This window comes from Delphinus delphis, chromosome 7 (genome assembly GCF_949987515.2).
Source record: "Delphinus delphis chromosome 7, mDelDel1.2, whole genome shotgun sequence".
Lineage (NCBI taxonomy): Eukaryota > Metazoa > Chordata > Mammalia > Artiodactyla > Delphinidae > Delphinus > Delphinus delphis.
Window position 1 is genome coordinate 66,613,464 of NC_082689.1, and position 27,588 is coordinate 66,641,051.

At 34.1% G+C, this 27,588-nt stretch overlaps 1 protein-coding gene across 1 annotated transcript in view; it reads left to right on the forward strand.

The window, feature by feature from the left end:
• LOC132428592 (sodium channel protein type 3 subunit alpha-like) overlaps window positions 1-27,588 on the forward strand; it is an 88,729-nt gene that overhangs the window by 50,096 nt on the left and 11,045 nt on the right. Inside the window, exons 15-20 of the mRNA XM_060016659.1 lie at window positions 2,235-2,408; window positions 3,754-4,110; window positions 5,922-6,392; window positions 17,235-17,355; window positions 18,485-18,639; window positions 19,391-19,564. Of these exons, the coding sequence (XP_059872642.1) occupies window positions 2,235-2,408; window positions 3,754-4,110; window positions 5,922-6,392; window positions 17,235-17,355; window positions 18,485-18,639; window positions 19,391-19,564 (1,452 nt within the window). The remainder of the gene's footprint in view (window positions 1-2,234; window positions 2,409-3,753; window positions 4,111-5,921; window positions 6,393-17,234; window positions 17,356-18,484; window positions 18,640-19,390; window positions 19,565-27,588) is intronic.

The following is a 27,588-nucleotide window of genomic DNA, read 5'->3' on the forward strand; positions in this document are numbered from 1 at the left end:
AAAACAAAATGCTTGAAATTTGTTTACTCTTGGTCCAGACTCCCAGGCTGATTCTCATCCCCACCTTTAGCACTTACACTTTTGCTGATTGTCTTGTGTCATCACGTACAATAGGTTAGAAACTTTTCACTGAACTTACCTCCTCATTAAAGAAGCTGGCTTAGGAAGCCTATAGATGTATTGTCCATAAGAAATTTATCAGCCTAAATGAATTAGGTTTATGCATTCTCAGTTTGTATATCCTAATTAGTACTGCATTTTCAAAGCCTAGTACAACGTCTAGTAAGTACTCAGCAATTTTTTATTAATGAATGAATGGCTACAGAAACATATAATCCAAAATTTCAAAACACAAAAAGCTTCTTCAGAAGACAAGATATATTATAATTAGGCTAAGTCCAAACAATAAACATTCAGTATGTTTTTATTAATTGTCTTAGTCTTAAAAATTCCTCATGATAAAGAAATTCAAAGGCAGCAGAATGTATGTTTATAAACCATACACGGATTTATGTACATAACCATATCCAGGGGTTGCAGTTCTCTGTGTTCTTAGCATTTTTTGATGGAGTTTTAAAATTTTATAAACATAAGCATCATGATCAATAGCCTCAGTTGACCTTTGCTAGAATGAGAAAGATTTTTTCAAAACTCTTAATCACTGACAATGCTAAACTAGACTAAAATGTACGTAAAACAATCCCAATGATTTATAGGGCCTAAACTGAAAGCATTTAAAGAGATAAATAGCTATGACATTAAACTGCAAATTGTAATTAAAATGTTATTTTTAAAGAGAATTTCATGCTGGGATTAAATTTTAGATGAAAGAATGTAAGTTTAAGGTATGGGTTTTTAAAATGCAGGACATCTTCTAGTCATTTCAGAAGAGCTGAAAAGTTCACCTTATGATTTTCTGTAGGAAGAGATATGTGTAGATCATTTACCTGGATTGTTTCTAACTCAATTTAACTCATATATTTCTATAATCAGGCTGTGTATTTCAAATAGTAGCTGCTCCTAAAACTTTATATAAGAAATAAAATTCATATAAATCAGAACTTATTTTACATTCACCAGGGAAAAAATACCCCAGGGTAAGTCCTTCTATAAATGAAAAAAATCACTTTTTAATGTGCATTCCGGCATATCTGGATTTTCATGTACTAAGCTTGCTTGAATTACATTTTACTTCTATTTGAGTGAATGAATGATGAACTGAAGTTAAGCTATCTTTTCTGCTATGGGTATTTCCCTTAGGTCTTTCTGTGATTGGGAAAATGAGATGCTGGCTGCAATTACACTTTGTAAGAGTAGAACAAGATTTCCTTTAATTAATATATTTTAGGAAACCAAATAATTTTGATACTGTTATTTTGACAAAGTTCCTTCAAGGTAAAGGCTGATTTACCTTGGTAAGTGGTAAGCTTGACTTTAGTCATAATATGCAGCTTTTACCTATAGTTAATATAATTGCTTTAAAAGATTTTTCGCAAGAATAATTTCATAGCTCTTCATGTCCTTGGGCGTCTTAGCCTGTGGTTTTGAATTAAAAAACAAAACCATTTTCAAATAGACATTCATCCAGCCACTCAAATAATTTATTAATCCTAATTTTGGGTGTATGCATACTGAGAATGTTCTCCTGATGCTTTCAATTGAATCTGCAGTTCCTTGCTCTACTTATCCATTAACCTTAATTCTGAGGCATAAATCCAGAGATAATTATTATAAAACATTTGTGGCAAACTCACTCTTATTTCAGGAATGTTTATAAAATTATAGAAATAAGATGATGTCCCTTAAAAACAAATAAAAATGAAGAACAAAATATGGTTTTTACCAATTTGAAGTAATTTTTTAGTGACTTCCAATAATACATAAATTGTTCTTATTGCAATACTTAAAAAAAATTGGTTGGGATTATGGTAGAAACATAGGGTACCAAAAAAGGAAATAATTCAGTAGCTATTATTTAGTATCGGATTTCAAATGTGGACAATGAAATGTTTTCAAATCAGCATTGTCTTGGAAATCTAGCAGATTCATTAACTAACACAAATCCACTTAAAATATTCCCCTGAAAAAAATGCTAAACTTGTATATCCATTTGTCACATTTCTTCACTTTAAATTTTAGGTATTTTTACTCATAACTGTTTAACCTTCTTTACAAATTCTTAGAGTGTCAAAACTTTTTCAATGCTTGAAGTACTGATCTCTATTTTACTTTAGGTCTTCACTGGGATCTTCACAGCAGAAATGGTCCTCAAGATCATTGCCATGGATCCATATTATTATTTCCAAGAGGGCTGGAATATCTTTGATGGAATTATTGTCAGCCTTAGTTTAATGGAGCTTGGCCTGGCAAATGTGGAGGGACTGTCTGTACTGAGATCGTTCAGACTGGTATCTGCATAGACTATGTTTATATTCTATCTTTCATTGGCAAAATACTTATTTCAAAAATGAATCAATGTGTATAGTTTTTATAGCTTTTTACCTCAATGATATTTTAAACTTAAACCAGTATGTGTGATATTCTAAGAAAATATATAAATGTTCTCTTTAAAGCTGAGTGTGACTGTTTATCAAGAATGATGAAAAATGGTTGAAACACTTCATAATAATTAACTATGTAAGGCACATTTAAAAACACACATGTGCTTCTAAAATTGTGTTTTAAATTCATTAAAAAAATTTTTTTGCTTTAAAATTGCGGTACGCGGGCTTCTCACTGTTGTGGCCTCTCCCATTGTGGAGCACAGGCTCCGGACGCGCAGGCTCAGCGGCCATGGCTCACGGGCCCAGCCGCTTCACAGCATGTGGGATCTTCCCGGATCGGGGCACGAACCCGTGTCCCCTGCATCGGCAGGCAGACTCTCAACCACTGCGCGACCAGGGAAGCCCTATATTAGTGGTAACTACTTTAAAGGAATATGTGGGAAAACATTTGATCCCATTAGCACGTTAGACAATGGTATAACAAATTTTTTTGAATTTAGCAAGAAAAATTATTTTAAAATATGCAAAATTTTATAGGAAATTAAGTAAAATGTGTATTTTTCAAATTGAAAAGAAGCTTTTCCTTAAGTTTATCAAATTAATTTATTTTACTTTTATATTATAAGTGTCCATTAAAAATATATAACTCAGGGCTTCCCTGGTGGCGCACTGGTTGAGAGTCCGCCTGCCGATGCAGGGGACACGGGTTCGTGCCCCGGGCCGGGAGGGTCCCGTATGTCGCGGAGCGGCTAGGCCCATGGGCCATGGCTGCTGGGCCTGCGCGTCCGGGGCCTGTGCTCCGCAGCGGGAGAGGCCGCAGCGGTGAGGGGCCCGTGTACCACAAAAAAAAAATATATATATATATATATATACACCTCATACTTTTAATATTTCTTTTTACTCTCGAAAATATAGTTGGAGGTGACATTAGCTTGCTAAATTCACAAATGTCTGTAATCAAAGTATTAATTTGTTTTCATGGATATATCTGTTGATGAATCAGAAATGTTTTCTCATTTCTGAAATATTTTCTCTCTCTTATATTTGCACTTAAATGATATTATGATTTGATTTACAATTCCAGTATTATTAACACTTTTTTCTGGATTTGAATTTTAGTATAGTTTGAGATTTTATATTCCTCAGAGGTGGGACTACAATATAGTATCATACTGATAAAATGATGTCTACCTAACTTTTAAAATTATATTGTGACTACTACTAAGAGTATATTTTCACTTGATTACAGCTTCGAGTTTTCAAGCTGGCAAAATCCTGGCCCACCCTGAATATGCTAATTAAGATCATTGGCAATTCAGTGGGAGCTCTAGGTAATCTCACCTTGGTGTTGGCCATCATCGTCTTCATTTTTGCTGTGGTCGGCATGCAGCTCTTTGGTAAGAGCTACAAAGAATGTGTCTGCAAGATCTCTAGTAACTGTCAACTCCCACGCTGGCACATGAATGACTTCTTCCACTCCTTCCTGATTGTGTTCCGAGTGCTGTGTGGAGAGTGGATAGAGACCATGTGGGACTGCATGGAGGTCGCTGGCCAAACCATGTGCCTTATTGTTTTCATGTTGGTCATGGTCATTGGAAACCTGGTGGTACGTATGTATTACAAATGCTCATAATTAAGAACAAGATCAGACAGTGGCTAAGAAGGTGGCCTGATGCAGCAGACACATCTGGTTTTATCATCAACAACCTAGACTCAAATCCCAGTACTAGCACTCTGAGCATGGGCAAGTTGCTTAACTTTTCTCAGCCTAAAACTCCCCGACTATGAAACTGTAAAAACAGAACTGAAATGTTATGGTTTATGTGAGGATTACATGAGGTATACCCGTGACAGTCCAGGGACAAAAATATTAGTTTTTAGTTTTCCTTCTTCAAAAAAAATGTTTTTATCAAGACTAACTTTGTCCTAATTTTATTTTTTATGGCCTGAATTATTTTTATTCTATTATTATTTTGATGAGGTTACAATCTCCAGTAATTCTAAACAAAAGACTATTAAAACTGTTCTTTACACATACATAGTTCATATTGTTTGCTTACTCAGAGGCATAAGTTGCATATTACCAAATTTTGAAGACAAATTTCAATGAAATAGTGCATTATATTTTAGCTATGTATTGTAATTATCCAAACATCTTGGAAATATATTCTTCCCTGAATTTGCTTTATTAAAGGAAAATAAATTATTGAGGTTTAAGTTATGCACATGTATAAACACTGACCAGATTTAAAAGACTTATTTTTAGCTCTGACTTAAAAGCACTAATATAGAAGCACAATTTGTATATTTATGTGTTTTAATGCTTACATTTTTCAATCATGTGTGGTCAGAGTGTTTCTTTATGCTATCATACTGAACCTTTCCTTTGAGAAGTACATTTCAAATGAGACTGCTTAAAAGAATGTTTGTGGGATACCTGTGGACATGCAATTTTTTCAGAATAGTAAATAAGGAAGCTCTAGATTCTGAATAAATCTGATATAAAAATAAGGCAACAAACTGGGGTTCTGGCTTAGCAAGAGTCTTCCTACCATGTAACATATTTTGAAACTCAGTAACTACATTTCAAGCTAAAAATATTACTATAAATAAATTTTATTTTGTATCAGCTATAATGAATTCTTCTTCTATTATTCATATTTTATCAGTTAATTGGGTAATATTTTTCCCCATGTATCCAAATGATACACTGAGATTTCTTCATGTTTTCTGCAAAAAAAAAAAGTAAAAAGAAAAGTAATTTACATTATATGGGCCCAGCCTAAACCCTGGAATAATTTTAGACTTCTCTCCATCTGTTGAACTATTTGGACACATATATTTCAAAGTATACTGATGAGAAATGTGTTAAACCTTTTATAATTCGCCTTTAGTAATTTCTGCTGCTATAAAAGTTTGTGGTCATGGGACAATGGAATTTGTATTTCAAGTATGTTGTTTTAACACATATCCATCAGGCCATTAAACAGATAAATTCATTATTTACACACATGAAGCTAGACATTCCCTAGACAAACTGGTAAAATGCAGTAAAATAACTAAAATGAAAATATCTCTTTTTTTTCTCATTGGCCAAAACCACAAAAACGGGATTTTTGTCTTTTCACTGGCAACCCTGAGTAGACACAATTTAAATCTTAGAACCTCCAATTTCCTGTTGTCCCTCTCGGTTTGAAAGGAAGGGTGCTTGTTTTACCATTTTGTCCTTAGAGCAGGTAGAAGATTTCAGGTTCTTTAAATGGTGTGTGATTAAGACAAGGTTTCTGAAATACAGTAAGCATTCAAGAAGCAGCTGTTGAATTAATTTTAGCAAAGATCTATGAGTTCCCTGTTTAAGCTATTATGTTTATGCATACTTCAATATTAATACAGCAAAATTTTCTTTTTTTCTTTTAGGTTCTGAACCTCTTTCTGGCCTTATTGTTGAGTTCATTTAGCTCAGACAATCTTGCTGCCACTGATGATGATAATGAAATGAACAATCTCCAGATTGCAGTAGGAAGGATGCAAAAGGGAATTGATTATGTGAAAAATAAGATACAGGAGTGTTTCCAAAAAACCTTTTTCAGAAAGCCAAAAGGTATAGAAATCCATGAAGGCAACAAAATAGACAGCTGTGTGTCCAATAATACTGGGATTGAAATAAGCAAAGAGCTTAATTATCTTAAGGATGGGAATGGAACCACCAGTGGTGTAGGTACTGGAAGCAGTGTTGAAAAATATGTAATCGATGAAAATGACTATATGTCATTCATAAATAATCCCAGCCTCACTGTAACAGTGCCAATTGCTGTTGGAGAGTCTGACTTTGAAAACTTAAATACTGAAGAGTTCAGCAGTGAGTCAGAACTAGAAGAAAGCAAAGAGGTAAGAATGCTTTTAAAGTTTTTCTTGCATTTCCTATAAAAACCATGCACAAGTTACTTAGTATTTTTATTGTGCTTATATGCATTATTAAAAAGTGTATTGAAAGTCATATATACAGTAATGTTGGAAAATTATGAGATATTCTTTTTTGAGAATTCCATCCATTGAAATTCCAACTTTCCACAGAAAATCATCATTCTGAATAATTAGTATATTCATCTTCTTGATAGTTTGAAAGTCTGATTAAAAGATGTGACCTTCAAAAAAACAGATTTTATTTAATACATTCTATTCTACATTCGATTATGCTCTTTAGAAAAAATAACAATGAACCATATTTTATTGATCATTGTTAAAGTGTTATCTCCTTACTTTCTATAATATATTAAGTTTTGCTATGATTTTTTTTAATGTGAAAGTTTTGTGTACTTTTTGTTCTCCTCTAAACCTTTTATTGCCTATGATAAGAGTATTATTCATTTTTTAAAATTTTACACATATTAGGAAATTAAAAGTAGTACTGATTACATTTTGCCCAGTCAAGGATGAGCAAATCTATAAGGCCTTCCAGATTAACTTGGAAATAGTAAGAACTATTTAAAAAAACTCTACTTAAGGATTACAGTTAAACTGTAGACTGGAAAGCTGTTCTTACTGTCATATTACTACTTATTTAAAAGAAAAGAAAGGAAATTGTTCCTCCTGTAGGATTAAAATGCACAGGATCCTATGATAGTAGCTTAGTGGTATTAATTCTGCAATTGTGCAGAACAGGATTAAATTTTTTATTATTACTTATTTATAGACTTTTGATATACCAGTAGGAAGTAGGAAGTTAAGTCTAGCACAGGGTTATAAAAGACAGGTTTTAGCATGAGGGTATAAATAGCGACACCATAGGAATCAGACAAATGATGTCTGATTCTGTGAGCATATTTTGGAACTTTCCTTTTTTAGTAATATGTCAACAGAATTTGTATAAGTAGTTAAGTAGCTGACAGTGTCACAACTGATAGCCTCCCGATCCTTTTTTTCAGGCATTTCAGAGCTTCTGAGATATATTATAATGGTAAATTTGAAAATATTTTGAAAAAGGTAAAAATACACACAAAATGAGGTATAACATTCTTTCTCCGAAATTCCACTCAAAGTCTACTTAGAGAGTTCAATTCTAATTTATGTGTTGCTCATTCTGGTAAAATAAGAATTCAATTCTAATTTTATTTTCCATCACTTGACATAGATTTATTTAAGAAAATCATCAATTAATTAACAGGCATTTATTGAGCACTTTTGTGAATTCAGCACTCTGCTGGATACTAAGGGTAAGGAAGAGTTAAAGGAGAGATTCATAACATAACCCCCTTCAGGGAAATCTCAGCATCTTTGAGGAAGCTAATACTAACTCACAAAATTATTAAAAACCTATTAAAAAGTTTAATCCTGTAGGACTGAATACAAGATTATACAAGTATTGAGAACAGCAAGAACATAGCAAATTGTTAAACGGAAGAGATAAAATTAAAGTAGGCCTCAAAATGTGGGTCAAATACATGAACAGAGAGCAAAAAGCAGAAACTTACTAAACAAAAGCCAGAGTTAGAGTGAGCTTAGTATTAAGGTGCAGCAGTGAAATAATCAGCATGTATAAAGTATTGGTTGAAAAGACTGGAAAAATATGTATGGGTGAGTAAGGTAGTTTCAGATTATACAGTCTCTGAAGTAAGTCAAGGAGCTTGGAATTGGCTGCATAGTCAATAAGGTGCTAAGCAGGTGAAAAGCAATAGGAAAGTGATGTTTTAGGAAAATTAATTTGATAGCAATAAGTAAAACCGTTTAGAGTGAGAACTGTTATCTTGGGGAATGTGGTAACAATCATTTGATAATAATGAGGTGACAGAATTCTGGGCTACGGTAATAAGTATGGGAACTGAGACTAACTGGCTTTTGACCAACCTAGTAAAGAATCTGAGAAATTGGGAAAATGGTGATGCAACTGTCTGAAATGGCCTTTTTAAGAAGGTTACCAGGTTTATGGGGGAAGAGAAAGAATTCAATTGGGACATACTGAATTAGAAGTGGGATATAGTGAGAACGAGAGACTGAATGAGCAGTCAGGGTTTAAAAATAGATTTAATAACGCAGATTTCATAATTATCTGATTCCTTGAAAATAGAGGAGTTCCCTAAAGAAGTAATTACAAAGAGAAAATAAGGGAAGACTCGGGACAAGACTAGCTTGGGGTCAAGAAGAGATAGAAAAGCCAAAGAGGCAGAGAAACATTTGCTATGTTAACATCATAGGTTTCATCTCACTGCACTCATGGAAATGATATATCTTAATTTCTTTTTACCAAAAAGTTGGTTTCCAGAATACTTCAAAGACTCACTTTGTTATACAGTAGAAATTAACACAACATTGTAAAGCAGTTATACTCCAATAAAGATGTTAAAAAAAAAAAACTCTATGATGTCCACAGATATTTCAAATTATTGCTTTAGGAGAATACTACCTCATTGTCATGTCCCTTTTTTTAATGACTAAAAAATCATAAACTTGGAACAATGAGATACAATGTCTTCATTTTCAAGTCCTTGAAAACATTTTATTATCTGAACAAAAATTCTTTGTTGGGTGATTTTTTTAAATAATCATCTGTCCTCTTCCAAGCTAGTTTTGGATACATGGAATCCAATTACAGAATGTAATAAAATTGTTTAAAGTATACAGATATATTAGAGGGAAAATACTTAAAAGTAAATATAAAATTAAAACTTTTGTAAAGCTAGGATAAAATTTCAAATTATTTTGCACAGTAAAATTAAATTCAGCAGTAAGTTTTACGTGGATGATTTTTTAAATTAGTACCAGAAAAACCTTGAAAGAATAATAGGGCAATTCTCACGTATGCTCACACTAAGTTTAAAAGTACAGTTGACCCTTGAACAACACAGGAGTTAGGGGTGTCAACCCTACATCCAGTTGAAAATCCGAGTATAATTTACAGTTGCCCCTCCATATACATGATTTCGTATCTGCACTCCCACATCTACAAATTCAGCCAACTGAGGATCCTGTAGCTGTAGTATTTACTATTGGAAAAAATCTGTGTGTAAGTGGACCTGCACAGTTCAAACCTGTGTCGCCCCAGGGTCAACTGTACACTGTTTTCAAAAATAAAAGTAAAAATCAGCATTATAGAATAAATTTAAATAAATTCCAGCTAAGTTCAGTTTTGATCTGAAATTTCTGAAAACTGCTGGCATTGAACACAGGTCACATATCAGATTCACATTTATGTTGGCTGGGTTGTTCTTTTTTTATTAGCTATTGCACACACACACTCATACACACACACACACAAATTAAAAATAACGTATCCATAAAGTGGCATATCGGTTCGCACTTCTTAGTTTTTTGAACACAAGTAGATAAAGAACATTGGGCTGTGCTTTGGGGGACACAAAATATCCTTTCTCTTTGCTGACAAAGTGAAAAATCATACAAGTTAAACCTAACAGAATGATACATTTCAAAAGAAAGGAAGAAAGAAAAGAAAAAAAAATTTGCAACACATTTCTGCTTTAAGAAGAGGCAGTAAATTAATTTAGATAGTATTTGAAAACTCTAGCTGCTCTATTCCTTCCATTCATTTTCAAAATATCTAGCTATACCACAGTTGGGGAGAAATGATCTCTAGAAGTTTTTAGAGATAAAAATATGAATTGCTGTTATTATATTATGTAATACATATTTTATATATGTGTATCTATTATATGCACCAGTAACATAAACAGACTGGTATGGAAACGAACATACAGTTTTGCATGAAAAAAATTTTAAGGAAATTGAAGGCATGAATTTCAAAATAGTGATCCTTTTATTTTGTAAAACCTTGGGATTGTATATATCTTATGACAAGATATAATGTAGAATTCTGTTTTTATATAAACATGATTTCTTGACATTTTTATATAATTATGGATTTTTTACAATTTAGTTCTTGAAAGCTTTCATTGTCTTCCCAGGTGAAGGATATAGAATAAATGCTCTTAAGAAGCATATTTGAAGTTAAATTCCAAAGCTCAATCTAGGAATATCATACTGTGACCTTCACTGCTTACCATTCTTACTTCTCACAGGGGTAAAATCAAGCTGGAGCCTTCAAGAATGAAACTCTGGTGTTTTTTAACCAGCCAGAGGCTCGTGCCACCACTTTTACCCAGGTTACCCAAGCAAGTTGTACACGTACAATCACTTTCTAAATAAATTTTGACTGGCCTGCATGCTACTCAGCTACGTTCCTTCCCCTGCCATGGCAAGGAAGTGCTAGACGTGCCCAGCTGCTCTCTGCTGAATCGTGTGACACATCACAGCATGGTCAGGCAAGACGGGCAGTCCCAACACCGTTTTTGATTCTGTTAATGACTTTCCAGTTTAGTCTGTTTAGGCTTTTAAAAGCAATAATTGCATGCTCTATAGGATTTATATCTATTTTAAAACGTGATAGAAATGTTTAAAGTTCAAAATAGTTAAGAACTTGAGAGGATGCATTTTTTTTCTGCTTTTATTTCATTAAAATAAGACCACAACTTTTTGCTGTTGTTGATTCAGCCCTTATAAGTAAACTGTATTACCAAAATGAGCCTCACAGGGTTTGTTTGACAGTGTTGCCATTTTCAGATCATTATATTCAGATCTGTGAATATAATTTTCAACCCATCCAATTCATGTGCTCCAGATAGAAATGTTTACTTTCATGTTTTGGGGGAAAGCCTCCATTAAAAAAAAAAGAGCAAGGTGATCATGAGATTTTGGATATGAAGGGCCATAGTCTGTATACATTTGGGCACTACATATCTTGGATTTTCATGTAGTTTGGGGAAGTTGTTAAGTCATGTGTCTGCCAAACCCTAAATGATCACTGTAATTAAAAAATGAAAAGCATCATGATACAGGGTAGGAAAAGTTCATTGCATCTTAATATTAAGTAATTGGTTCAGTGTACCCATTTTTTTAAATTTCTCTGATCTACATTAATTTCTCCCTAAATGTTCTACCCAAAACTGAGCAGGCAAAAAAGAGACTTGGAAAATTTCCTACTTTGGATTATTAATTATTGATTATAGTTTTATGAGGAATAAAGGATATCTCCAAAAATTGCTGTAGGTTTGTGGATGAAATAAATCTTTAGTTTATTCTCTTGACTCAACTTTCTCCTGTTACTGGAATCACAGCCAGAGTGAGTGTTCTTGCTTGTTTGTTTTTGGGCACACCACACGGCTTGTGGGATCTTAGTTCCCTGACCAGGGATCAAAGCCGGGTCCACAGCAATGAAAGCCTGAGTCTTAACCACTGGACCACCAGGGAATTCCCCAGAGTGAGTGTTCTTGAAGGCAAATTAAAAAGCAAAAGTGAAAAGTTCATGAGTATTAGCACTTTTCAAGGCTTTTGGTGAAAAAAAAAAAAACCTAATTAGAGCTTGGGGTTTGTCTGTAGGTTTAATTTATACATACTCTCTTCTTCTTTAGGGATAACTGAGAATTAGCTGTAAAATGAAACAAATTCAGACATAAAATTATAAATAAAAATTTTTCTAAAATACAGCCCCTGGTGATTTATGTAATTTTACTTAAAATGACTTTTTAGTTTTAGGAGTAAAACAAGATTATTAGTCATTGAAGAAAATCTGATTATTTTTTCTTCACAAGCAGGGCAGAATTAAATGGTACTGGAAAATTATCTTTTACACCATGTTTATAACAGGATTCCCTCTTTTTCAAAGTCGTTATGGAAACTTTGAAAATGATGCTTGACTAAGGTCCCAAGCACGTACCCTTCTAGAAAAGGCCCTGTGCTCCGTTTTCAGAATCTGGAGAGCAATGGGAGAATACCTCTAGCTTCCTATTTCTGTTACGTTCTCAGTGTCTTCCAAATGCTCTCTGAGAAACTGAATGTGGCACAGATGGGAGTGTGAATAGCCATTTTAAACCTATCTCGACCTTTAGAGAAAGGTTTTGGTGCTTCAGTGTACTTCTGCTGAAATAAAAATTAAGGCAAGTTTAGATGGAAATTTTGTATTATCTTCTTAACATAAACCAGTTTTTTCTTTTGCCTGCTGGATGTCCTTTTACCTTATTCTTCAACTACCATATAATTATTGTCAGTTTCCTATATTATGTCCGTAGTAAGGCTCTTTTAAAATAAAAGGTGCATCAGGGGTGTTACACATTTAAAATATGTTAAGGCCAAACTAAATAGAGATGGTTTGTATTTTTAACCATTCAATAAGTGGTCCAGAAAAAAAGAGCTATTGGTTTTAGTCGTGTTCCTCCTGCCTTGGATATGCAGCCCAGTGACCTCACTGTGTGGCTACCTGTCCTTCAAATGAAATATCAGTCAAGATATGGATATACATATCCAAAAGATCAGACTAAGGCCCTGATAGATTGTGTAACCAAAAGATTTTCTTCTTTTACTTTCAAGACAAAACCCAGAAATTTTGAAAGAAATGGCTAGATTTTAAAGGCAGTCTGTAATGGCTGAATCTTTTATTTTTGCCTTTTGAATCATATAGCAGTTTGTGAGAGTCAAATATTTGATAGCTGACTGAAAATAAATGAAATGTGAGCGCATTTCGGTGGAAGTAGGCCAGTTGCTAACATTCTCTTCCATTTCTGAAAGTTAAATTTCACTATTTAATTGGATAAAAATTGAGCAATATTCGCCATAAGGGGGGATTTCTATATAAGTTCATGTTATCAGGGGAAAATGGCCTTTCTGGGTGCTGATTCTGTCATTTCTTACAAGTAGTATTTGCAGCTAACCTTGAAAACTTCACATTCAGGTACCATGTCTTTGAGAACATGGTTCTTGGACCAGCGTGCGGCTTCCACAGCATTGCGCCGGGCTTCTGCTTCAGCCAGGCATGCTTCCTGTGGCTGAATTAGGCCTGGAGAATGTTGCATCTTCAAACCTGCTTTCCAGTGTGCATTTGTAGAGCATAAGTCATCATCCCTCTGTAGACTCAGTAGTTTCTACAAGGGATGGAAGAATCTAGCCTTAAGTGCCATAAAATATTGGACGGATAGGGAGAAAACAGTACAAGAAAACAAGTAATGAGCTTGTACTATGTGGTTTTATATGGAAGCTTTCTACTGTTATGCCTATATACCTAATTACATTTTTATAACTACTTCAGAACAAGTATTAATTTTAGTTATTTAGTATAGTCATCAAGTTCCTTAATGTGGAAAATTTCATTTCAGGTATCTTTTTTTTTTATCATTTTAGTAGCACAGCTATGGCAATTTAAAGAAAGTAAGTTATTCTTTGTATTTATCATCAGTCACCTGCTTTTAAATCAGTTATGTGTTTTTAAATAAAATTTGGAAGTCATTTTGGTATGGTTATGACAAAATGTATGACAAACTACCCTCTACCAGAGTATGAATGCCAAAATGTTGAATTAGAAATGTTTAGATTATGAAGATAGTATTATATCCATGTACAGAATTTTAAATGCTTAAGTAGTTTTCTAGGATCTAAATTTCAAAATTTTAAAATACAGTAGTAAAATTCTTTATGTTTCCAGTGACTAAAGCTTATCAGGCAGTATATCTTAATTGGTAAGTTGTTGTAACTTAATAAGAACACAGTCTAAGCTTTAATTTATAAATGTAGGTAAATTCACAACTTTAAAATGTTTATGTAGTTGATACAATATTTTTATAACTTCATAGGATAAAGTATATGTACCTTCTTATGACAAAAATGTGGCCTATGAAGATTATACCATGAATAAGCCTGACTCTCCAACTAGCAGGAATTAACTTTATGCCAACTTTCATAGGAAAAGGAGCCTCCCACAAAACACTTTCAGTGGCAGAAACACTAGCCTACCAACTATTTTTTAAACCTTGATTCATCAAGTCTCTGTCTAAACATTCCTTAAGGAGTTTTGCAGAGCATAACGTTAATGAGCTTATCCTTATAATCAGAAAAACTCCTGGATAACGGTGAAGCAATTCCGCATGTAAAATTGGTTCTGCTCATTTGAGAAGAGCAGAATACATGCAGAGTTTTTTTCCTTGTCTGTTTTCAAAAGACATGCTATGCTTCATAATGCCAGGCAGATAGAGGTAAACTAACTCACACACGGACCCTCTCTGCTTTACAATGTACATTACCTCCATAGCTATTTAGAAAATTGAAATTATTTGTATTTTAACATACTAAACACATTCACAAAAGTTTACAATCTAAAGACAGTACCAATAACAAAGATACATCCAGAGGTCGATACTTGGTAAATGGTGGATACAATTGCCATTCAGATTAATGGCTACCATCACTTGTGCTGTAAAGGATTTGCTTTAAATATTTGTATTTAAATATAAGACACTTGTGTAATACATGGCAGAGAATTATAATGCAAAAAATTGAACATTTCACAACTGTATTAACAGTGGTAAATAAGAAGTGAAGGGTGAGTATATTTTCTAAAGTTTTCAAATGGAAAAGTATATGTGTATTTGCGTGTGTATACATATATACTTATAACTTTCTTCCTTCAGATTTCTTTATTGAATGTCTGCCAATATTTTAGAGAAACATTTTGGAAATATGTGTTTTTATCACTAAAATATCATTAATAATTCCTATTCATTAAGAAAATGCATTTTCTAATACAACTAAACAGACTTCTGCAAAGGCCACAATTGAGTTACATATCAAAATGAAGAGATCAAATTATCTAAACGCTATAATTCTCTCTATAAGAGTAATAACAAAATGCATTCAATTATTCATTTTTCATAAATTCAACATAACCATTTAGTGTCTATTCTATGCTTGAATCTTTTGGTGTATAGATGTATATTTGTGTATGTGTGTACATTTTAATATATATGTATATATGTACATAAATATACAATTTTATGTATATATATAATTTATATATATATATATTTATGAGACTATTTGGTCAAAGCAAACAAGTATTATGGGCAAAACGTTCTATAAAATTTAGCATGGAGAAATCATAAGAAAGAAAGGCTTCATGGAAAAGGTGGATCGTGACCAGGCTCAGAAGAAATTATTCAGCTTGGATTGGCCAAAAGGAAGAAGAAACATGAAGCTTTTTATAACTAACCTCAAAATAATTTGGTTTCTTACTGGTTTTATTTATACAGTGGATATTATTGCTGCCACTCATCAAATGTCAGAGTGTCCAACTCATAAACCACCAATGAAATTGGAAGGGAAGAATTATCTAGTATTTTCTTGGTTATACCAGAGGCTGCTGCAATTCTATCCAGCAGTAGCTTTCCTGGGATTTTCTTAAAAGAATAAAGATATTCTGGCTGTAAGAAGCAGAAAAATCCTGAGAGAATAAAATACGTCTTTACCTTCCACCTCTCCAAAAAGTAGAGGATTTTAATGGTAAAAATTCTTGTACTCTAATGATCCTAAGAACCATAGGCCATAATCGATGGCCTAGCCTCTCTTTAGCATACTCCAGACTAGGAGACATTTTATTATAGAATTATATTTTGACTTAGGGTAACTTTCATAATATATTTAATTGGACATGGTTAACGTCACCCTCAAAGTAATACCACAGAAAATATCATCTGGACACTACTCTTCCATGTTCACGTTATAAAGTATTAAACTACATTTGCATGGTGATTTCAAAAAATCAAGAATTTTGAGCCAAATTTCCTCCAATATGACTGATGCTTAGGGAGTTATCCAGGTATTTTTCAGTAACACATTAACTCTTTCAGAGGGTTAGGGCAGAGTGACCCTATCACTCAGCTACTAAAGTTAATGGGGCCTTTGAAACCATTAACATGTCCATGTTCTTTCATTCTAAAAGTTTTACATTCCCTGGGTTGTGCTGTATGTCATATCTTTGCATCACTTTTCATAAAGCATTGCACATCCATAATGTCATCCCAAGTGGTATCAGAGTACTTATTAGATATTTATTCTTGCAACACTAAAGTGGCTCTTCCTAGCCACGTGGCATGTCACAATAATTTTTTTAAAGGAAAAATTCACAGCCTGATCACATGTTGAATTCGGAATATGCTCCTAATGAAAGTCTATACAGATTTTGAACAATGTCATTTATGAAGAAATTTCCATTTCGTTTAGAATTCTTTGGCAAGTATTGAATTCATTTAAGCAGTTCAAAAAAGGGAAAGAGAAAGAGAGATCTATCATTTTTCTGCTAGTAAAGTAAAAAGAAAATTATGTAAGCCAGAGAAAAATATAGCTCAAAGTTGAACTATAATGACTGTGACTAATGTTAATGTGCCACTCTTCCTTTCTAAAATTACAGAAACATGGACAGTAGTTACAGACAACTGGTAATGTTCTTTGCCCTCTGAAAATTTCCATTGAAGAGTGGAAATTACAATTTGATTTGAAGCATTTTAATTAATATAATCAATAGTGAATGTCAGCATACCAAACTTTTATCAAACTATTCTTGATTTGGCCTGAGTGTTGATGTATTAAATTATTTTCATATGGCATCCATAGACAAATAGAGATCATAAACAAGTTAATCAGTAAAATCACTCCCTTCCAAATCACCCACATTGAATGCTGTCTAACCATTTTTTGTCTGAATCAACTTAGTAGTTACACTGTTTTAAACAATAGGACTTCAAGTATGTTAAATTATTAGTACACAATTATCAGTACTGTTAACAGAGTCAAATGCTATCACTACCACCATCATTTTTTCACACCATCACAGAGCATTTCCAAATTAGCTGAATAAAAGGGGAGAAAAATCACATCTTTGCAATGCGATTTTGTTTCCAGAAATTAAATGCAATCAGCTCATCTGAAGGAAGTACAGTTGATGTTGCTCTGCCCCGAGAAGGTGAACAAGCTGAAATTGAACCCGAGGAAGACCTTAAGCCAGAAGCTTGTTTTACTGAAGGTAAACAAGCTCTAATATGGTTAAATGCAATCTCCCTTCTTTCCTTACAGAGACTAAATATACCTCATTTGAAGGAAATATTTCAATGAAATGGTGAAGGCATATTTATCTTTGTTTTCCTCTTTTCTTCCAAAAAGTTAATTTATCTGTATTTCCTGATTATACTATAGCAGCTACTGTGCCTGGACAATTAAGATAATTTGACACGTCCTTTTTTTCATCCTCCAGAATGTGGAGAAGTGAACCCTAGAAGATAAATGGCATTCTGGAACATCATCTCATTATTGATAAAGCAATCCCTTCAGACCTCATTGGCAATGTTGTGATTTGATTTATAGATGCTGCAATAATTACACTCCATCTCTAACAGTTTCAAATGTGGTTAATTTGGGCTGTGACCAGAGCTGTTTGGGGATATAGATGTGCTCTAGAGCCTTGTCAGGGAGACCAGCGGTTATTCTCACAGTGACCAGTACAGTGGCTAGCACACAAATCAATAAAGGTTTGCTGATTCAGTGTGATTGGATTGAATCCCATAAGTAGTAACTCAGAGCAGAAGAGTGGATGGAAGTTTAGAAATAACATGAAAGCTAAGAGAGGTAGGACAAAGGAAGAGAGATACTGACTGACAAGATGAGTCATAGGTGTGACTAAGAAAAGCACTGAGGCTGAAAATAAATAGCTTGGGAAAACTGACAGTGGATGATACCTTGGGAGACAGGGGAATTTTCTGTGTGAAAAGAAGTGTGTAAAAATCCAGGATCACATCAAAAAATGAATAAACAATTTGAATATGCAGTTTTTCCCCAAACCTGAGAGATGTTCTTGTCCATGATTGGCCTTGAGGCAAAGACAGATCCTAAGCAGGGTTAAAGAATGGAACCATTTATACTCAAGCAGCTCTTGGTAAAGTAATTCTTTGATTCTAGGTAGCTGGCTGATATGTAAGTCTGAGAATGATTCACTATACAGGAGGGATGCTGAAGATAACTAAGGGATGAAGTAGCCAGTTGCTGTATAAAATGATGATCTGAGACTAGGACTGGGGAGGGAGGAACAAAGTTTATTTCTTCCTATTTAAGATTGAAATATATATTTCTAATTTATTATATTTAATGTTATCTTTTAGGATGTATTAAAAAGTTTCCATTCTGTCAAGTAAGTACAGAAGAAGGCAAAGGAAAAGTCTGGTGGAATCTGCGGAAAACCTGCTACAGCATTGTTGAACACAACTGGTTTGAGACTTTCATTGTCTTCATGATCCTTCTCAGTAGTGGTGCTTTGGTAAGTGTAACGCATTATTGGCAAGAATCAGGTTCTAGTGAAACAGCTTATCTCCAAAAATACCAGAAGCATACACTTAGTTTAAGGAGCAAAACAAGAGGTGTATTTGTACCTTGCAGAGCTTGGCACCCAGGGTTTAACTATGCAAAATTCATTACAGAATAAATTAGAACCATGAGCAGCCAGATGGAATTTCTCGTCTGGTGCTTTTCTAACAGATGTTTTCCTTACTGAGACAACCATTTCCAGGGACATTCTGTAACTACATTACCTTCCATGTCAAATCCCATCCAGTTCTCCCAAATAATCATAGTAATATTTATGGACTAAAAGTGTATTTTTTTATGTCTAATCAATTTATTCTTTCAAAATGAGCCAGATCATTCAGAGAATTGATGAAAGTAAGGTTGGAATAGGCCGAGTCTATCCCTCGTTAACAGAACTTCTAGATATTTTCTGAGTTCATATTACTTCTCTAAGAGCATGTCTTTGTAGAAGTAATTGAGATACAGATTTTGGGGTGAGAGGCAGAGAAGAAAGCCCAAACTAAATCAGTAAAGATACTGACGTTTTCTTGCCAACATTTTCCATTAGTTTTAGTCTTTAGATTTCATCTGGTTCCACATTTGTCTGATACTAGCCAATATTTATCAAATTAGTGCTTTGTGCCAAGCATTCTACTAAGAATTTTATCAAGTATTTGGGTGGAGGCAAGCCATTCAAATAAAATAAAAGCATTCTTGATTCACAGGCTTTTGAAGATATATACATTGAACAACGAAAAACTATCAAAACCATGCTAGAATATGCTGACAAGGTCTTCACTTATATATTCATCCTGGAAATGCTTCTCAAATGGGTAGCTTATGGATTTCAAACCTATTTCACTAATGCCTGGTGCTGGCTAGATTTCTTGATTGTCGATGTAAGTATCCTAAGTGATTTTTATGAAATTATTCTTAAAAGAGGCAAGTTTGACATTTCATATATTTCTATAATTAAAACCTTGACTTTAATTAGACCCTAGTTTCACTAATTCTGACACAATTATGCAATTATCTTTTTAAAAAACTACAAAAAAATGCAAAAATGAGGTAAGTCTCAAGGGAAAGCAGTAGAAAAGGTCCTAAAAATGTGGACAGTGGTAAGAGAAAACACAGAGAGAGTTGTTCTAGGCCACAAGCAAATAGCTCTTCTTTTTCTGAAAATTAAGTATCTCAAGGTAAGGAATAGTTAAAAATCTGTTAATTGACAGATCTAGCTTATTAACAGTTCAATTGAAAAAAAATATCTCCAGGAGGCAAAATCAAGACATATTTGGGGCCAGGAATTGTCAGAATTGTACTCTAATCCCTTACTAGAGTGTATGTTACTAAATAATGTTAAAATAACCTATTCACTGTATTCATTCAGCCACAAACCCACAGAGACAATAAAATGTATTTCCATTCTTAAATCAGTAGTTAGATATCTCAGTAGCTAATGAAATATTTACCATGCAAAGAGATAGGTGTAGAAGCCCTGTTCTGAATCTGATTACCCTGAGGTGAACAGTCACAGGAACATTGCCAATAACAAGACCTGTCTGACTTGCAGCAGGAAAGAGATGACATTTGAAATCATGAACCTGGATTAGCTCACTTAGGGAGAGAATGCAAGCTGACAAACAAAAGAGCCCAGACCAAACTCTGGAGACACTTCAACATTTAGAAGTTGGGCAAAAGAGAAGGAACCAGTAAATTAGATTGAGAAGTAGCAATTAGAAGAAAAAGGAAAACAAAATATACATGGTATCACAGAAGCCCAGAGGAGGATAGTTGGGTTTTTCCAAAGGAGAGGTGATCAATTTTTCCAAAGGAGAGGTGATCAAAAGGCTGCAAGGAGGTCAAGTGACAGGAATACTGAGAAATGACACTTAGATTTGGCAGAATGGACGTCATTGCTGTCATAGTTAAGAGATGTCTCATGGAAGTATGGGGATAAAGTACTAGAAATATTGGTAAGATTGAGGAAGAATGGAGGCAAAGAGATAGAGACAGCAAGTATGATAATTCAGGTTGGAATCAAGTAGGACAACTTAACCCATGCCTTTGTTGTCAGAATCGCACACTAGATGGACCACTTTTTCTAACTCTGTATAATTATTTTCTCCTATCCAAAGGCAAATATACTATATTCATATGAAAACCAAACTATCCTGTATTATAACTATACAAGCTATACTTTAGATGCTATTATTATCCATAGAATGAATTAAACATGTGATCATAATTTATTGAAAAAAAATCACATTTCTTGCGGTCCTTATGGATTTTTGCATAAGTGTCATCCCTAAGAAAATTCATTGAGCATCTATCATGACAACTTCAAATTTGGTTCTAAATTATCCTAAGGTGCTAATGTTTCCAAAACACACTCTTGGTAAAGATTCAACCATCATGAAATATTTATTGTCCACAAGTGATTTCCACTTTAGAGACAGCACAGGTTGCTGATGTGGTTGAAATGAGATGCTTGATGTCTGCTACTCAGACATCCTGCTTGCTCAAGGGCTCCTTAGAATCCTCATCAGCTGCTCTGCTGAAGTGAACAAAAGCAGAATAGGGACATTTTCTGATTCTAGTATGTATTTACAATTGCCATCAACCTCTAGAATCAGGTGATCCTGGCTGTTCTTGACATTTATTTTTGACATATCAGCATCCTCAATAATGAAGCCAGAATTGTTATTAATATTAGTAGCCACAATAAGATGCCTAGTCCTGAACACTTACTGTGGGAACAGCACTAATTCAGAGCCTTACCTAATAATAATAAAGAAAATTGGTAACCCTGATTTAATGCTTACTGTGTACAACTGCTGCTAAAATCACTTTACATGTTAATTCATCTAATCTTCAAAACTCTATGAGTTAGAAACCATAATTATTCTCATTTTGCAGATGGGGAAACTAAGACAAAGAAAAGTTGTTACTTGTAAACACAGTAAATAAGGAAGAGGCTAAGCTGGATTTTGTAACCAAGGAGTCTGGCTCTAATGACTGTGCTTCCTAACCCCTACATTACCAACCTCATTATCAGTATCTCTTTTTAATTATACAGTATTTATTAATCCTCACAACAATCCTGTGATGTAATTCTTATTTTTATCTCTATTTTGCTACTGATAAAATGAGGTTTAGAGATGTCACACAGCTATTAGGTCAGAGGTACCTCTGTCTAGCACTGTGCTCTTTCTTTGCCCCATATTTTTCAACAGAGCACAGATATACGTAAAATGTCATGTTGCACTAGTCAAAGAGTTCCCACATTACACTCTGAAGGTGGCTGCCTTTGGTGGTGGTGAATGAAAACAATAAGATGCCTTGCTAATATGTACACACCTGCCTTGAATTTCACCTGGAGCTCTTGTGGAAATATTTGATTAACTTAAAAACTTTGAGGTAAAGGAACTGAATAGCTATAAATTATTGTCATTTCATATCAATTTCTGATCTCTCTTCAAACATACTTCCATGTCAACAGTCTAGTATGTGCTTTGGCTTTTTCTACAAATGTCTCCTAATAGGAATGACTCACTTTGTTCCTTTTCAGGAAGAATTTAATTCTTTTAGCATTATCAATTTATTAATAAGAAAAATTTTTCACTGGCTATGTTTAAAGAGATAATCCTGTTAATTTAATAGCATAAATTCTATATTCCAGTTTTTAAAAGATTATGACTTTTAGCCAATACTGGTCTTCCCTTAACCCCAATTCACATTTCTAATTGCTTCCTAGATAATTCTACTGATCCTCCTCCTGACTGAGTACATTCATTACTTTTTCCCTCCAGTCATGCATTTCTTCCTGAATGTCCTGTTTAGTCTGGTAGTGGTATATTTATGAAGCTAAGCTAAATGTCATCTTCAGCCTCTCCCTTTCTTTCACCCCTCACAGTCAATCAATCAGCAAATTCTACTTCAAATTACCAACTAAAAAATGAATTGGAGGTCTGGACCCTCCTCTTCAACAACACACCAACATCACAGTGACTAACTAGACCAAGCAATGGCTTTTATTTCTTTTAACATCTTTATTGGGGTATAATTGCTTTAAAATGGTGTGTTAGTTTCTGCTTTATAGCAAAGTGAATCAGAGATATATATACATATATCCCCATATGTCTTCCCTCTTGCGTCTCCCTCCCACCCTCCCTATCCCACCCCTCTAGGTGGTCACAAAGCACTGAGCTGCTTTATAAATGTTCTCCCTGCCTCTCTAGTCATGACCTCGTTAAATATCTCCCTTAGGAAGATCCACATGTCTCTTTCTTTTTCTAAAAGCCTTCCCATGGGATATCGTACCAGCTCATCACTGCTAAGATTCCAAGCAGTGACACTGAAGGCAGATAAGGGCTCTCATGTATAATATTAATAATGATTAACCTTTGCTTTAATTAATTTAATCATCACAACAACCACTGAGGTATCCACTGTTATGATCCCAATTTTGTAGATGAGGAAACTGAGACACGGAGTAATTACTTAGCTATTAAGTGACTATATAACATATGTTCATTAAGTAAAATGTCAAAAACAATTCCTATTTTCCTAGAAAAAAACAATAATTAAACCTAAGAACAGATTCACAATTATATACCCCATAAGTAATCATGCTCACTATCAATCAGACTAGCACTTTTACCAGTATTTTACCAGTAGAATACTTGATTAAAGATGATGCCTCCATTAGTAAAGATACTGTGATTTATCTTCTCAACATGAATAACATATAGCATTATATTGCTTTAATCATCTTGAAATTACTGAATTATGGAATTCCAGGCAAGGAAGTAAACTTAGAAATCACCTGATTCAAAGTCCTCATTTATTTAAAAATGGTGTTTGCAATATTTCAATGAAATTCCTATGGAACCCATGGTGTCTACATGCCACAGTGCAGTCCCCAGCGATGCACCACCAGAATTTACTCATCCATTCCCCAGGAATGAGCACTTAGATTATCTCCAGTTTCCCTCTGCCACAAATACCATAATTACCAAGATGCTCACTTTTACATGTCTGGTGAGCATTATGAATTTTCTAATCATGTAAAAAGTTATAGACAAATAAATAAACTATAAAAGCCTAAGATAAAAGTAGGAGAATGTCAAAAGCAAAGAGGCAGGCTTGAGTTACAGACTTCCGTTACATAAAAGTGTAAGGACTTTCATTCCTGACTGACATTGCATACGAACTGCTCTTCACTTCTCAGACACTGGATGGTCTTCACTCTATTCCTACTATAAACGTTACCCATCCCAGCTGATCAAACCCTGCCATCTCCAGTATCCTCAACCTCCCATCTTCGTTAAGAGCCCTCTGCCACCACTTCCATGGAAGATTTGTACCTGTTCCCTCACCATCACCTGAGCCCCATTTTAGAAGCTGCTTAGCCGACTGTTCTGGAGTAGAAGGAAGGAGGTATGCACTTAGCAATCTGAAACTCCAGGTGCCCTTCTCTAGGAAATACTGAGTTAGTCTACATGCTATTTAAACCCTATGGTACTATTAATGGAAAACCCTCCATTGCATGATGTATTAAAGAGGCTTTTGTGGTCTCACAAGGAAACCCAACCACAATGTGGATTATTGTTGCTACGTTCTGACCTCTGTAACAAATACAGATTTTACTTTGTAAGTCATGAAGGAGTATTACTCCATTCTGCTCTCTGGCAGGGCTGGAGAAGGGTGGGTGAAGGGACTCAAGAATGTCCAGCTTCCCTATACAGAGACTTTGAATCGATTCTGTTTTCAATGCCATCCATTACCGCCTGTTTTAGAAGAACACAGGGCCTCCATGTCCAGAAATTTTCAGAGTCCATTGGAACAATTTGACTTACTTCTTCAGGAACTTGGGTTTCTGCTGCTGCTTTTGCTCTGCTGAGAAAGTAATCATTCCGGTGTGCTTCATTTTTTCAAACTCCAGAATTTTTTTAAAACTCTCTTCCTTCTTGTCTCTTGCATTCTCTTTGTATTCTTTTGCTTTCCTTCGAGTTAAATTTCAATAAGGAGTATAAATAAATATGTTGTTCAAACAAATATATTAAAATGAAAGTTTAGAGGGAATTTGTATGTCATACTATTTGGTTAATGACCTTTTTGTTACTGATTTGTAGGACCTCCTTTTACATTAAGGAAATTTACTATTTTGTCACATGTGATATGACTATTTTGCTGATTTGGGCTTTTGTCTCTTGAGCTTTTTTTTTGTCATGTGAAAATGTTTTCATATTGGTTTAGTCAAATTTATCAGCCTTTTTCTCCCTTTTTGGTTTTTCTCATGCTTAGAAGACCATTTGCTTTAAAGATTATTAAAACATTTTGTCATGCTTTTTCCCTCAGCTTTACTGTTTGAGTTTTGTTTCTTCATCCATTTTTATGTTTGAACTTTTGATCAGTCTGGAACTTATTTTGGTGTAAGGTGTGAGGTGAGACTCCAATTCTGTCTTCCTCAAAATGGCTTCTCATTTTAGTTGTTTCTTTCACCTCTCATTTAAAATGCTACCCTTTTCTATGTGCTAAATCTTGGTATGCCAGTATGCCTTGCGTCTAATTTGGGTTTGTTTAATTCACTTCTTTGTCTACTAATATGACAGCTTTAATTATTGTAGATCTATAATTAGCTTTAATATCAGGTGGAATTTGTCCTTTCTGATTGCTCTTCTTCTTGGAACAATATTTTAGATTATTCTTATACTTTTATTTTTCCTTGTTAATATTTTAAAGTTTGTGTAGTTTCAAAAGACACACATAAACTTTAAAAAATTAATATGAAAAAAATATATTACAACCGAAAATAATTATATTATTGTTTACAATAGTTTTTCACTTTATTCCCCTGATTTTTTGAGGTCAAAAATAACATATATGTAAATAATGGCTTCTTCCACTTTTCTAATTGTTATAGCTCTTATTTCTTTTTCCAGAAAGTGTTAAATAATAATGTTGATAGTGGACATATTTTTTTATTTCTGGTTTTAATGAGAATGCTTCTAAATTTCTCCATCAAAAATTAAGCAAGGCTTTGCAATGAAATGTATCATCTCGATGTATGGAGGTGATCATATGGTTTTAATGTTTTAACTGCTTATACTGAATTTAAAAAATTATCTTTAGCCATTTTAAGGGAAATAAATTCATATCACTTAGTTCATTAAACAATCACAGGACTTCCAGGGTCTTCTTCAGAACCGTCAACTCCCTCCTGCATTATTCCCTTCCTTCTCAATCTCAGCTGCCACAGGACTGTGGAAGGGTGTGGATGACAACTAAACCACCCCCTGTGGTTTCATATATTTTCTGGGTAGTAAGGTATCTAGAATCATGTAAATTTGTACTAAAAATTCAGTTTTTGGCAAAGAGTTTCTGTTACACTTTGCACACATTAGGAAGAATGCCTTTTGTGTTTAGCATAAGAGACTAAGATTAAAACATTGTGTATTGAAAGGTCAAGGACAAAGTTGCTGAGATGGGAAACACACTGGACTTGAAAACAGAAATTCCAGTTATGTGCTTGCCCCTTGCTACCTTTTCTTGGACTAGTCATTTGACTACTCTCAGACACAGATAATGAGTGAAAAAGATCACTGTAAGTTTTAAAGCACCCTACCAACATAAGGCATCATCTTCCAATTTTAAGTATGTTGAAAATCTTTAAAATTATTTATTTCAAAATTGCCTTTAAAGCATATTAAGTTTTTCACAATACTTAACTCAATGAGTTTTTGTCCTACACAAAATGACATGAAGTCCATTAAAAGAGGGCAGTTCACTAAAATGCAGCTTCTCTAGCAACACACAGAGCCGCCCCAGTGTGCAAGTGGTACCTCTCAGATTTGAACCCAAAACTGCTATTCTTCCAGAACCTCCTGGTTCTGACCATTACCTTTCTTTTCCTTTCAAAGCGTGAGCTTCCTTACATCAGGGTCTTGAGAAATTTGCAGCCACTTTCCTTTAAATGCCCAAGTCTCAGGACTTGGTTGGGAAGATGAGGGAAGTCTTCAGAAAGCAGCTCCAGAAACTTAAAGCTGTGAATGCTTCCGGAGGCAAATGAGCCCAGAATATACAAGCCTGTGCATTCTCTGATAATAACTTTCCCCATCTTTCCACTCTTCTGTAGCAGCAAACACTAGACAGAAATGAATAGCTCAATAAATTATACTGCCACTAGTGAAGTTTAACATTCAAGTCATTTATTTTTCTGTTCAATTCTGCGAAATGTATGTTAAATTAAATAATGAGGGGACAGTGGCTCCATTTGCCTGTAAAGTCTCAGTTCTGGTTTTGGTGTCACCTTTACACCATGACCCTTAAGCCATCCAGTGGATGTAGTAAATTAACCTCTCTCCGATGCATCAAGAAGAGGACTAGTAATATAAAATCCTTGCAAGAATTGAGAAGATAATCATACAAGTCATTTTCTGTGTTCCGTGGTTCAGATTAAGGATGAATTTTTGATAATGGAGGAAAAAGGCTGAGATATGGTTTTGAAGTCAGATCACTTGGATTCTAACTTCACCTCTTTCTACCTGTACATCTTTTTTTTTTTTTGAAGGGGGGAGTGTGGGGGAAACTCAACTTCCTCACTGGTGAAAAGGCAAAAGTAATAGTACCTACTTCTTGAGATTTATACATGTAAGACACTCAGAACAGAACCTAACATATAGTAAATTTTCAATAAATGTTATTATATTGAAAGAAAATAAAAGCAAATAAAGTCTCTTCCTCCCAAAAGAGACATGTCTTCTTTAACCTTTCATATATCTAAGTAAAATTTAGCATTTGTGTAAATATCAGAAAAATGTATTATCATTCTGAATGAGAGGTACTATATTTTAAATTGTAAGTCCAGTAGTTTAGATAAAATATTTTTCATTACTATGAAACTATGTGGTCTGATAAAATG